The sequence below is a fragment of the Thermobia domestica genome, chromosome 10 (assembly GCF_964235325.1).
Source record: "Thermobia domestica chromosome 10, izTheDome1.hap1.1, whole genome shotgun sequence".
Taxonomy (NCBI): domain Eukaryota; kingdom Metazoa; phylum Arthropoda; class Insecta; order Zygentoma; family Lepismatidae; genus Thermobia; species Thermobia domestica.
In genome coordinates, this window is record NC_137463.1 from 160,035,209 (window position 1) to 160,049,972 (window position 14,764).

General features: G+C 34.6%; 1 protein-coding gene across 1 annotated transcript in view; it reads left to right on the forward strand.

The window, feature by feature from the left end:
- Window positions 1-437: 437 nt before the first annotated feature.
- The window catches only part of Ret (protein kinase receptor Ret oncogene), a 707,216-nt gene continuing 692,889 nt past the window's right edge, over window positions 438-14,764 (forward strand). The window contains exon 1 of the mRNA XM_081728674.1: window positions 438-799. Coding sequence (XP_081584800.1) covers window positions 730-799 — 70 coding nt within the window. The 5' untranslated portion in view covers window positions 438-729. The remainder of the gene's footprint in view (window positions 800-14,764) is intronic.

Consider the following 14,764-nt stretch of genomic DNA (forward strand, 5'->3'; position numbering starts at 1 on the left):
ATTTTTACGTGATTAAATATATGGTTTATATTAAAAATGATCTTCGCTGACACATACTGTATAAAATCTTGAGTTAAAGCAGGGAACCCTTATAACAATATTGCAGTACCCATGCCGTCGAAATATTATTTTAATGACAAGACTGGAAACCTTGTGTAGGTTTTTCCATATATCTTTTGGGAGTTCCCGCTTTTTCGAAAATGCGTGGGTGTCAAGCCAACTTTGTGATTCTTTTTCTTTTTCTGTTTGTATGTGAATGGTATTAATCCCCCACACACAAACCGGGAGATTCTTTTTTTCCTTTAACGGAGATCTATTTGTCGTGATACGCACGCGCTCCTTTTGCTAACAGACCAATCGACGCCCGTGACGTCACAATACGGACTGCTATGAGGAGAATGCATGTTCGAATATCTTGCCACTTCGTGTCACGGCACCTGTCGCGTTCAGAAGCGAGGACCTAACAGTCATTCCTCGTTCACCTCATCATAAAATCGATTGTTCGCTCGCGTTGGCGCCAATATTGTGGTTTTAATTTACATGAAACATAAAAGAACAGTGTATGTGTTTTAGTGCATCCAAATAAACAGATACTAATAAAAAATAAATATTTTGTCCATTCAAAAGTTTTACGAAATGAACTAGTTTCTTTCCATTAAAACGTGTAATCATTTCTTCCGTTAATTTGTTTGAAACTTTCCGACCGTTGCGGATTTTCAACGTGCAAATATGACAGCTTTCAGACATGAACTGGCCGTGCTAAAAATTTGTTTTGCATTCGCTACAACGTGGCTAACAGGTAGGGCAACTCGTACTTACTGTTATCTATATATTGTTTAAATGTTCAAATCATTTTATTAATATGCGTAGCAATATACTAATCGTAAACTTTGAAATATTAGGGTAAATTTTTACAATTATCAACATTTCATTTTGCCCTGAATCGTATTTAGCGAAAGCTATTCCACCATAAGCAGAAAAGAAATGTGGTTGAACATACTTTAGATTTGACTGAAACTTTTTTTTTTTTTTTTTTTTTTAGTAATATTCCAAGAAAATACTTTCTACTATTGAAATTCATCAGACGTGGTAATTGAATATTTAAAGCCAAATTAAATGAAAAGAAAAAAAAATACATAGTGTAAAGCAATTTTCTACAGAATTACTAGGATAATTCATCATCTAGTATGTCTGTATTAATTGGAGCTAATTCTTTAAGCAATGTAACTTGCTATTATTGAATTGAAATTATCATTTATTATTACTCAATATACTATTTCTGCTCCTAGCAACTTCAATTATTTGAAGTAATTTTTTTTAATGTTAGTAATCTTTCAACATTGGAAATAGTGCATTCCAGTTGTGCAAATTCCTTTTCATGAAAAAGAAAAAAATAAACAAATTTGAATATAGAAATATAGAATTTGAATATATGAATATACTGACTTGGATTTGAAACATATGTTTGGAGAAACTTCCTGTATATATTGATTTCTCACTTTATAGTTATCATCTTGTTTTGTTTATTATTTTTTACTAACCATAACTAGTAGTGTATGGATGTGAGAAACCAACAAGACCATGAAGTATAACTATTATTTATTAATGAAGTCAGTTTTAATAATCGTTTGGTTTCGTATTCACTCTATACCTCCTCGGTAATCATTTTAATAATTGTTGATAGTTCTATCCACTACTTTATTTGCAAATTCCTTCCGTATACTGAAAGTTTTCTGAGAAATTCTTTTCTATGAAGAAAGGTTAACTTTTTGAAATTGACTCAATTTGGAGAATACTCAATTTGCCTTGTGTAAATCTAGTACGAAGTTCTGTATGTATTTAGTGGCGTACCTAGAATATCATCTAGGAGGGGTTGAAACTCTCAATCTCATATCCTTTCAAGACAACATTAGTTTTTGTATATATCTTAATAGAGCAAATATTTATTATATATTTAATTTCCATAATATATTTTTCAGGGGAGGGGTTAAAAAGCGAAACCCTCTTCCGTACACCATTGTGTGTCCTTCTGCGTAATGCGTAAATCAAGTGAAATAATTTCAGTGGACTTTATGATAATAAACATATAACAAAATTTATGAATTTATGTTGTTCGAATGAACAAGTCTCAGATTTGTTCGTCTTACGTCGTACACGAGTTATGTTGGGAAAACATCCTTTTCGTGGGATGTTTGCATTTTTGTTTTATAGCAATGGATTCTTGAAGGACATACATGCACTGTCCTTTCTAAACAATTTCTTAACATTACACATTTAATACATACTGGATAATGACCATTTTCTAATGCTCATTTCATATAGGAAGTCATATTGTTAAACCAACTGCATTGAAACCAAACGTTATATCGGTAATAGCACTGAATACACTTCTAGGCTTCCTTTTTCCGAGACATGTGATAAATTATTTAAGACAAACAATCCATCAGGTGGAACAGACACACCTGTGTGGGATGAAGCACGTGGTTTCTTTCTAGTTCCACTTTGCTAATGGATCAGTTATGATACAAATATAATTGCAATATAAAGAATGCACATATAAAATTAGTAATCATTTTCTGACAATGCGTTTGTTTTACTTTTATAAACTAAAATAAAATCCATATTTATTTACCCACGTATACGTAATAAGCTAAATTTATAAATTGATGCGATTTTTCAGACGAAATTTAAAAAAAAAATTCTATATGAAAATATTTCGAGTGTGTTTTAGATTTCCTTAACCCATTAATGCCGATAGAAAAAAAGTTAACATTTGGCTGAAATTTAATTTATTCCTTCGATTTTGTGTTCCAATAAATGTATTACAAGTAATTTTGACTTTAGAAAATGTCCATAATATGTCCAAAATACAGTGAACAGCTCTGGCAGGATTTCCTGCCACCCGGCAAATGTATGAACTATTTTTCTTTATAGGACTTACTAGGATTTTGTAGTTTTTTGCACTATAAAGTGTTTTTGATAAAATATTTTTACACAGTCTTTGCTTTGTTATACGCAGTCTTTACTGAGTGCGAAAACTGCGTAACTGCAGTTGATCGCTTATTGAGCCTATTTGCGTTTTGTATTCACTATATACTAAGTAAACGGAAAAGTGCACTTACTTTGAAGGATTTCGCGTTCAAAAATCGACTTAGGTTCACACGAATTCTAGATTTCGAGTTTTTTTTTTCTCACTGCAAGTTCATACAACATGATACAGCTTGGAACAGTCAGGATGGAGTGCAATAACACATTTCTCACATATGTACGTCGTTCTTCCACCACAAAGTCTACATCTTGCATTCTTCTGACTGCTTTTGATAGTCCAGTGGTCCACATGATCATATATGATAGCAGTGTGAACTTTCTTAGACGATCCGAGGGATCTGGAGATCGATCTCGGCGTTCCATGCTGCAATGCAAGCTGCTAGACTACTTGCCTAATGAAGTCGAGAAGCGAGATATTGTCTCTAGTGCGATATATTCGCCAGGCATTGACAGCTGAGACGTTGACACACCATGCAAAGAACTGCCACCACCATTTCTTTGACCGAATTCTCACTCTATAACACGCTTGAAACTGATCACTACAATCCATTCCCCCCCCCCCCCATATGTTTATTGTATATAGCTACTTGCTGTGGAACAGGAATCTCTATTTTCTTCTTATCCTTTTTGCTCCACCCTGGAAATTTTCGCTAATTGATTTGTTTTGATTTTGTTACTCGCCAAGTTCACTGTTTTGTTGTAATTCCATTTCACCACTACCATACCTTCAGTACATACTGACGCTACATATCCTCTCTCCCTGTTTTCCATTTCTTTCTTTGAAGGCAAAGGGGCTGATTCCAAACGGTTCTCCCTTATTGTGCCTGTAATCATTATTGTTCTAACTTTTATTATTATTATTATTATTATTATTATTATTATTATTATTATTATTATTATTACAATAATAATAATAATAATTATTATTATTATTATTTAATAAATTATTCAAAATATTAACGTAAATACAATTAATAGGAATTTTAGTTAGTATCCAATATCTCAGGGTATATGAGTTGCAGCGGGTTAGGCCTAACGGCATTTGACAGCTGATAGCTGACGCAAGTAGGTGTGTAAATAGTGATGTAATTCTTATAATCTGGCGTAATTTACTAAGATAGTGAACTTTGATTAAAACTACGATATATATTTTACATTTTTACTTCGATGAAGATGCAATAACACTATCCTGAAATGTTATAAAACTTGCTTAATCGATTTCTATTAGTTGCAGAAAATAAGAAACATAATAATAGTTCCTTATACTGTGTGGTTATTCAAAGCTAGCATCTGACAGTTGGTGAGAATATTAATGTGTTGGAGGAACTACTGCCACAGGCTCTGCAATAATACGAACTACAGCAGCTCTGGTGACAAAGAAGTTATAAGTCTACAATGATAGTAATATGACAGGATGGTTGATAACTTAAGCTTCCCAGAGAAAACAAATAATAGTAATTGGAAATTGAACAAATTATTCAACATTTAATTATCGGGAATAGTAGGCGCAGTAAAAACAATATGAAAGAGTCGTACTACAGTGATTGATGAACAATCTTCCTTTCGTTTTGTTAACAGCACATGCAGCTATCTATCAGACGCGAGCTTTCGTTAACTGTACAATTTTAAATGACAAATTCTTCAGTGCATCACGTCACTTCCTAACAATGAAGAGTCATGCTAATAAATAACATTACGTGCACAATCATCTTGCTTTAATGAGGCTAATAGATATTGGTATCTGAGGGATTGTTATGTATAAGGAAGTTCTTGAATAACTGAAAAAAAAGTATGGAATTAGATGGCGTTGGGGATTATTGGTTGAAAACTTGGGACAATTATGGGCGATCTTAATCTATAGTCATCAGTAGTCAAAATCTTGAACGCAGCAACGAGTTACCTACAGAAACTCGTTGCGAGTTACAAGAAAAGTAGAGCAGAAAGATGGGGATGCAAAAAAGATTCCTCTCTGAGGAACAATTGACTCTGGTGTGAAAGATTGGTACGTTAGGTTCCATATTATACGAGCTAATGGTGCAACACCCTGTCCGTGGGTTTTAGTGGGGGATTCCGGTTCGGTTTAATTCTTAGATCATATTTCTAAAAATTATTTTACGTGCTTTTCCTTTACTAAACATTGGACAGAGGAAAATTAAACAAATTGTTCCATTTGCAAAAAAAAAAAAAAAAAAAAAAAAAAGTTATATTAATAGATTACATACCGTATGTTCAATTTAAGCTCCAACTAGAAAGAAAGAGAAAACGCCACGAATCCTGAAACATAATCCAATAATTAGTGTTGTCAACCAAAAGTAATGTTCATTTTTTCAAATAGAATTTCGTCAATTTATTTAATATATTGCATCTACATAAAACAAAAATCTACAAGTCCTGTTAATTAATATTGCAAACTAATGGTACTAAAGTGTTACAAATGTTCGTTCGGTTTAAAGCACTTTTACAGTTGTAAAAACGCCAATGAAAATGACAGTACAACGTACAAGTAAACCATCCTAGCCTTTAATGATTTAAATGTCATGACAGCAAATTAAAGGTAATAGTAAGTAGATTCAAAGTTATAAACTTGTGAAACAATAAAAAAATAGATTATTTTTAAAAAATTACTGTATCATAAAAATTAACCTATATAATGCTCATCTTGTAAGAATATGAGAAAGATTGTATTTTACATGGGTTTGATACATGTACACAGAAATAAAAATGTAATTAAAAATATCCATAAACATTGCACTGCTGCTTAAATCAAATAAGAACTATTCCAATTCTATGGTACTAAATCAAGAGTTGTGACAAGTACAATGAAGTTAAAAGAAACTTTAAACGGAGTTGACTATATACTTCTTTTTCATATCTTACGAACAGCTTGATAGATCAAATGCAATGCAGTGTAAAATGCAATATATTTCTTATATTTGCGGGGAGTACTTTCTGCATAATTAGGTATGATACATACGTTGCTAGATTACGAATTTCAATCTCTCTAACTTTGATCCTAATTATCTGTAATTCTTTAACATAACACTCAGAATCTCCAAAACTAAGATAGATTTCATGTGTGTTTTCTCATCGTTCTAATGTGCGCCTTTGATTTCATAAGTGTGCTTTCGAATTACTTTACTTTGGATGACTGTGTAGACCTAGGGAATTCAGCTCGAACCACTAAGAACGATTATGTAGCCTTAAACATTTACTAAATCGTGCCGTTTGAAAAGTACAACTTTAGATCGGGGTGTTCAAGCTGATTGCTTAATGATATAAGATACAAATAGTTATCAAAATAATAGCAACACCTGAAAGGAAACTAACTTACCTGCTTAGATGTAGTTTACCCGTATATTCAGAAATCCATGCCTCCACATCTTCAGCAGTATTAATTGGAACATTATCGTCTTGGAAGATGGTATCACTGCCGGAAACAGCATCTGGACCATAGTATGTACGTGGTCACCAAATATTTCTACTATAATTAATTCATCCTGTGAGAGTAAACACAGGGCCTACAGAAACACCAGGAATTTGCCACCCACAGCTTTACAAAACCATCACTATTATTCCTGATAAAGATTAGAATATTCGGAATACAATTTTCTTCGTACGTATGACATATATTAAAAATACTTATTGTTAGGAATAAGGTGAACGAGAATTTATGGGACCATATTACGTATTTTCAATCATGAGGGATCCACTTTAAATATTCTGACACAATTTATTTGAGCTCTGTTAGCGGGTATTAACTGTTTGGAAATTAAAACCCAACCGCATTATTCATGTTATGTAACTCGCGTGGATCTGTGATTATCGCATCAGGCTGGTTCAGATACAGATGGAGTTCGGCAGTCACTTTTACCTCATAGGCTCTACGGTCCTTGCTGACAACCCTTTTTACTGATGTTACTCTTCACAGATGTAGTTTTGTCATGCATTCTGGAGCCCTTAGGTACACTTACGCCAACTAACCCTCAATCAACAATTGGACCCTTTTGAAACTAAATAAGATCTCTTATTTTAAATCAGAATCATATTCCCGCTTCAGTCTCCAGAACCTTTCTACCACACTCGACATACTATAGACAATCACAAAATACAACAACGACCAGGCACTATATACACATGCTCTGTATTACTCCTAACACAAGACATAGTACCAACTTTGATTTCTTGGGGGCCAAACAGAAAGGCAGAGACTTTATGAGGAGATAGCAGTTTTTCTGTATAAAGAAGAGGTTGGTTTTATATTACTTGTCATATTTACAACATAACATGTCTGGGTGGCAGACGTATCCACAAGAGGAACGCCGCCGCACTTGTCCTCATCTGGCGTCGTCACTACCACACATACCTTAAGTCTTAAGAGCTACAGAGGCTTCAATTACTTTGATAACCATCTGCATAAAGTACGCTTTTCCTCTTCTCGTATTTAATTAGTACTGCTTACGCTTTTGGTTGTGGTTTCTGAATTATACAGTGCGGCAGTGAAAGTATGGGCTTACTTTTTGCAAGCATAGGATGCTACCCGTCACATGAACGATGCTGCTGTTTGAGTAAATATCTGCGCGTGATTGAAGCAAATCTAACATGACCCAGTCAGAAAGAGTAGCTCATATTGGTACGGTACACATTGTAAAGTAACTCGGTCGTGTTTTCAGCATAGTGGAACGAAGTGGAATGAAGTTGTGCGTAAAATTGGGAAAATCAGCAACGCAAACTCATGTCTTGCTTCAGAAGACTTACAAATATGAAATATTACCTAGAACAATCATATTTAAGTGGCACAGATTCTTTTGTAAGGATAAAAGGTCTCTGGAGGCCGACGAGAGATACGAAGAGATACGAAGAGATGAAAAGACTCTGGACTCATTGAAGAACTTTTGTGTTTACGATATTTAACTGAGTCTCGAAGAAATCAACAATATCCACAGCATTAATAAAGAGACCATTTGGCGTATTATCCATCAAGATTTTGATTAAAAAGCTGTAGGCTCGTTTTATACCACCGCTCTGAATGTTGAACAGAAAAGACAGTGTACGTCAAGTTGCAAGGACTTCCTCACGATACTGGTTTCTTTGCTAGATTTAAAAGAAAATAATGAATTACCAAGAAAAAAATATGATATTTTTAGTACGATTCGCCTACGGAATGGCAATTATGAGTGAGTCTAGAGAAGCCAATAGGAAATAAATTTGCATACAGAATTTGCATGCATGCAAGGAGTCTTTAGTGGTTGCCTTTCTTGATGCCTAACTGTAAATCACCTCAAATTTGTTCTAGAAAGATACGCATGGCAGTTTCTACCTACAGATCATGAAGTTACTTCTTCAGCGAATGACGCACATCAGTGAGTTCGAGGTACATATATTTTAATCAATTGGATAGCAATATACAAATAAAAAAACATAAGGCTATACTTTTATCTGTTGATAATACTCCCATTTGATTGGACAGTAGCTTTCAGCTAGACTCGTGCTTGCGTGTTGCAAGCGTCAGAGTGCAAAGCATTGGGATTGCATATGGATATTCTAAAGCACCATACGTAGTTAAACAAATAAAATAAATAAATAAATCAAAGGCGGAGGACAATGTAGAAGGTTGTTTTTCAGTTCGTGTTACTTATGGAAAAGATACAAGAGAAATAAGAACAAAATACATACATAAAATAACAACGAAAACCGAAAATAGCTTAACATGTAATACAAATTGTCTGTCAGTAATCCATTTTGTATTGCAGACACGGAGAATAGGGGGATATAAAATATGCAGACAACTAATTCCAATGTGAATCCAAAGTCGATTCTCTCGCTGCAGAATCAAGTAGGAACTCGATTTTGAAAATTATCTGATCCCATCTATCTCCAGAAATGATTTCGCGATTGCCACTGTTACCATCCTCACACAGTTTGAAACCGAAAATAGCCTGTGTCAATAAAATTAGCTCATTAACTAAAATCTCCAAATAAGTTGGATTAAATTAAGTAGCAGGTATTTATTAACAATAAGTAGTAACAACCTCAAATTAGATACATATAAAATAAAAAGAAGTCTATTTCTTAATGTCGGGACACAGGAACAACGAACTCAAATCCAGTACGAACGGCAACCTGCTCCAAAATATGAAGACACTTCTGCTTTGAACTATGATCATAGTGACGAAATTAAACATACTCTTAAATTTTAGAACAAAATTTACTAGTTGTCAAATTGTCTTTTCTCTTGGCGACGACAAGTCGTAAGGTATAGGTCATAAGTTCTGCTCTTATTTTAAGATACAGATTTGAGTGGCTTTTAAACGTTAAACTTAAAAAGGTCAAATGAATGCTAATAAAATGCATTCAGCGTTGTCTCTCAAAACTTGTCACCCCTACCAAGTACAGTTTTATGAGGATATATACTACATTTCTTATTTTTAATATTTCCAGATAGGTGTGATTATTTACATGATAAATATCTTATTATATTAAGAACTATTGATACTTTTTAGTTCAATATAAGTTTCTTTGTTACTTTTATTAGCAACGTTAATCTCTCTCCCAGAAGAGTTTTATCATGTGCTCCCAGAAAAAAAAAATAATTTATGGATGAAATTAGCATACAACCGATGTGGCCGCTCTGTTGATTAAGATAAACGACTTCATTTTGGAAGTGTTAATATGTAGAGTCGGTTGGTTCTCTCGCCCAATGCATTAGCTTTGACAGCGTCTAGTGTCCTCCATCGAACATATTGGGTTTTTCTGCACCATATTTTTCACTTATGTTTATCTTACCATGCTAAAAACATTTTCCTCATAAGGCATTTGAATAATGTCTGATATTGTCAGAAAATACTAAAGTTAGTTAGCATTTTGGTTACGTTAAATAATTTATATCATTTTATGTAGATGGAAATGTATTATATTAAGCACCATTGATGTGTAAGAGTTTACAAACATTTTTCATATCAGATTTTGTGAGAAAATAAACACCTCAAAACTAATTAGAAATGCATAACAATCTACTAATTGTTAAATCTCTTGACAACAATAAATATCATCTAGAGCAAATTTGTTTAGAGAAACAAATTATTTTAGAATATCATCGTGTTAAATCGGGCTGCGGTGACTCGGTGGTAGAGTGTCCACCTTTGGTGTATGGGGTCCTCGGTTCGATAACAGCTCGAGTCAAGCGAACTTCGTGGTGGACAAACTCCGCGTGCGTGGAATTTTTTTGGGGGGGGTTCTTCTGTTTTCTCCTATTTTCTTCATACCACCATTTCATTCAATTCTGATTATCACTGTTTCCTTTAGCCTAGCCAGCATAAACGTGGGAGGTAAACCGTTGAGACTTCATTTTATTTTTATTTCATTATATTAAGTGACACGTTCCTCATTATGACAATGATATATTTCAAACAAAGAAACCCATTATCTATTATTAAAAATAATGTTTTCTTGTAAGAAACGAAATTTTAAGAATATTTTTATTATTATTTAACGAAAAACAAACCGCCCAAGGATAAGACATACACAAATGGATATATCCCATTAAGCAGAGCAAAATGATAAGAACTTACGCGTAGTTTTCGAGAAAATGGAGAAAAAAGGAATTTCTTTGTAAACCTAAAAATTGATGCTATACGAGAACCACACCACCTAAAAAGGTGAACCTGATATTGAAGTACACACTCATCCATGGCATTACTAAGATTGCGGTAAGTAGTGTGGTTAATGCGCTATAAGCTATATAGACCAACCTGGGTGCACAAATGCTTTCGGAGTTATAGGCTACCGAAAACATGAAAAAAAAAATGAATTTTAGAAGACTATAGCTCCAAAACTATTGGACCTACCGTAGTCGGGTCAAGACTTCACTTAGGAACTAATATGTGCTCTACCCAAAAAATACATGTTTCAGAATCCTAAGCACTCAGGCAAAAACTTTTGGAGAGAGTTTGTCTACGGGCATATAATTTGAAGTACTCACCAACCTCAATAAAAATTGTTGCGGAAGTACCGCAGGATTCTGAAACAGATATTTGGATAGGGCACACACTAGTCCTTAAGTGAAGTTTTGATCCGACTGCGGTAGGGTGCATAGTTTTGAACCTATGCACCTTTAAAGTTCATTTCTCAAGTTTTCGGCAGCCTATAACCCCGAAAGTAAGCATTTGTGCACCCAAATTGGTCTATACTTTTTGTTTTGTCTTGGTGTCAGGAGTCACCTCACAAACGCTGTCGGTGTTGTTTTAAAACACCCTGTATAGGTGAGATTGAGCTGAATATATTGGCATACTTGAGGATAATTTCCCAATTCGTAAGTTTCTTGAAAATCGAAGAAAACTACTTTTATAGTGCTAAGAACTATGCCATTCTTTGCTATTATTGACAGTGTTTACTCTGATGGAACATAATGTGGGGGCGCGGTGGCTCGGTGATAGAGCGTTCACCTCCGGTGCTTGGGGTCCCTGGTTCGATCCTAGCTCGCGCCATGTGGACTTTGTGGTGGACAAACACCGTTTTCGTGGGTTTTCTCGGGGTTCTCCCGTCTTCCCCCACTTTCTTCATTCCACCATTTCATTCATCTCTCATCATCACCGTCTCCTTTAGCCTAACCGGCATAACCGTGGTACGTAAGCCCCCGCCAAGTGAACTTTGTGGTGGACAAAGACCGTGTGCGTGGGTTTTCTCGTTGTTCTCCCGTTTCCTCCCACTTTCCTCATTCCACCATTTCATTCATTAATCATCATCACCGTCTTCTTTAGCCTAACCGGCATAATAGTGGGACGTAAAACTGAAAGATTTCTGAAAGACATATTAGATGATATGGGAAAGAATAATAGAAAAAGAAGCAGGGAGGGAAGAACAATATAAATACTGTTAAATAGTTGTCACATCAAGGCGAAGAGGTTAAATGATGTCTTTTATTATATAAAAGCTTCTGAGTTTGCCAAAAAAGGATCGCCATTTTGTTTATGATTAGTGTTGCTCGCAAGACGAGACGAGACAGAAATTTAGTGACGAGGCAGAGCTCTTCCAATAGAGAGAGAGATACTTTTCGAGACGAGAAAGCACTTTTACGGCACTTTTTTTAAAAACGAAATAGCTCGAAATCTCGTCCCATTGAATCAACACTACTTATGAGAACAGAATACTTGTCAGTTGACTGATTGGTTCATTTTTCTGTTTAAATTTGTATGGTTAGTGTTTGCTTTGTAAGAAGGCCGCATTCATAAAGAAATTCAGAGAAGGGTGGAAGTTATTTGTTTAGAAAGCAAGAACCCTACTTAGAGAGAATTTAAATGCTGTTTTCCTCTTTATAACTTCATAATAAAAGTTGTGACATCAAATAACTTTTACTCGAGCCTGGTCTTATTTTAAAATATTATACACGTATACTAGTGAAGTAGCAAACCAGCCAATAAATCTAAAGCTATCGAAGCGGATTGGCAGATTCAATAATGTTACGGAAAACACTAAAACCCTGACCTCTTATCAACAGATTGCGTAATCCTACTCGTGGGATAATGTGTGAAGTTCTTATCTGTTAGCAACACACACTCACACACATACATAAGCACATTCGGAGGTGGCAAAAGTTGCCTAAGCTGCAATAATGCGCTTGCAAGTTGAGTTTACACTAGACCTTCTAGTAGAATATCTTTTATGGAAACCCATCGATCAAAGTCCACACCAATTTGTTTGACACAACGCAACTGTAAATACAAGCGTAATCCTACCACAAAAGAGAACGCTTTGTTTTGCCTGAATGACATTAACATTTCACCTGCAAACTAACATAATTCTTGATTTTATTAAGTAAATATATTTTCCAACGCGTTATTAGATTTTCTCCTTATGAAAGCGTATTTCATTAGCACACATCAATTAAATTGATTAAATGTACTTCCATGTATAAAATTCTGCATGAAAATGCTAAACATGGCAGAAGAAGGAAACAAAATATATTTGAAGATTAAGTATAGTTTCAGTGAGTTGGCAATTAATTTAGCCTCAATCAAACTAATACTGTTGGACATAATTTATTTTCATGAGTTCTAAGTCGAATCTAGATTGGCAACTCTGAAAAATATAATTACTTGAACATGCTTACAATCCTCAAAACATATGAGGAATAACTGTATTTTAAACCTTGAAAGTATAGTTGAATGTGACCAAAATACCAGTCAGTTGGTATCCCTAGTCTAATTGTCAGATTGAATTATAAACACATGAATGAGTTATGAAAGACTTTAATTAATTTATATATATCAATAACTTCTAAACTAATTTGTGTATTTTTTAAAGTAATTTTATTCTAATACGAACTTGAGAAACTGCTTCGGAATCATCTTTGACAGCTAAAGTATTTTTATGGGCTGATAGTCAACATACAAGAATAATTGTTACACAGTACTAGATACCAGATGTACCTGCCGCCATTGTCATCGATTTTACGGGAAAGTGTGGGTACCTTTGATACACGAGGTCCCAGGTTCAATTCCTTGTGGAAGATCGTCGAATACTCTACAGCGGTTGTCACTTTTAAACTGTAAATCTCGTTCTGTAAAACCGCGCATCTGACAAAGCACGTAATCAATAGATTTACTTGCATTTATGTATGCTTGATACAGATACTGGAATCGATCCTGGGATACGAAACTGTTACATTATCATATATTTTATTAGGGTTCATAGCACTAAAGAATCATAATTGATGAGTTTGATGCAAGAAGGGCGTAAGTATGAAACATGCAATTGGAGAAAAACGGTGTTGAAAATTTAATTTAATTTATTTTATTTATTTATTTATTTATTTTAGATAAAACAATGTAATATGCAGCAGTTTATTCCGATATTGAATTGAAATGTTACTAGGAGATTAAACAAGCATGGCAAAAGTCACAAATGCGTTTGATGCAAAAAGGTGCGTAAACTCACTCACACCCTTATTACATCAAACTATTCAATTATTATTTCAAGGAAAATACACAGACTAACCGAATGTGTCTTTCATATCATGTTTGATTCACCAGTAAGTGTAACGCTATTGCTGGAAGTACGATTGTCAACGAGATATGTTGTAAGAGAAATTTGCGAAATTGTAATAGAAGCAATGCTGGTTTGAACCCAATCCGTGCAATCTTATGATATGTACGTTAATTTTCTCGTGAGTCCCAAGTTTTTTTTCTTTTTTTCATGGAAATTTCCTAATTCTTTCAGTGTAGTTCACTTACAACTTCCATCTGTATCTTTAGTATAGAAGCCACATTGCGGGATGTTATACAAAATATTCAATTTTGAATTGAAATATGCCAAGATACATAACTAGGGGGCAAACGGGGATTATGCCCCGGGCGCTGGGTTTGAAGGACGCAAAATTGGGGAAATATTTGGGGGAGCGTTTTGGTTTGGTTGGTCAGAGAGGCGCTAAGGCGATTTCTTGCCCCGGAGACAACTAGCGTATTTGCGTCTCTGAATATGCCTAATATAGGAGCGAAATGTTAATTGACTGATTTGTATTAACATCCTTTGGGTTTGCGCAACAGCGCGACTATGTACAACGAAATATACAGGTAAAAGTAGATTTGCATTACTTTATTGATCCTCTCCCACCGGGAATCGAATGCGAAGTCTCATGCGCCAAAGACGCGCACACTAGTCACTAGATCAGCGAGAATAGCCACAGAAAAAGCTAACTCACTTCTAGGACAGTATCGGTAGC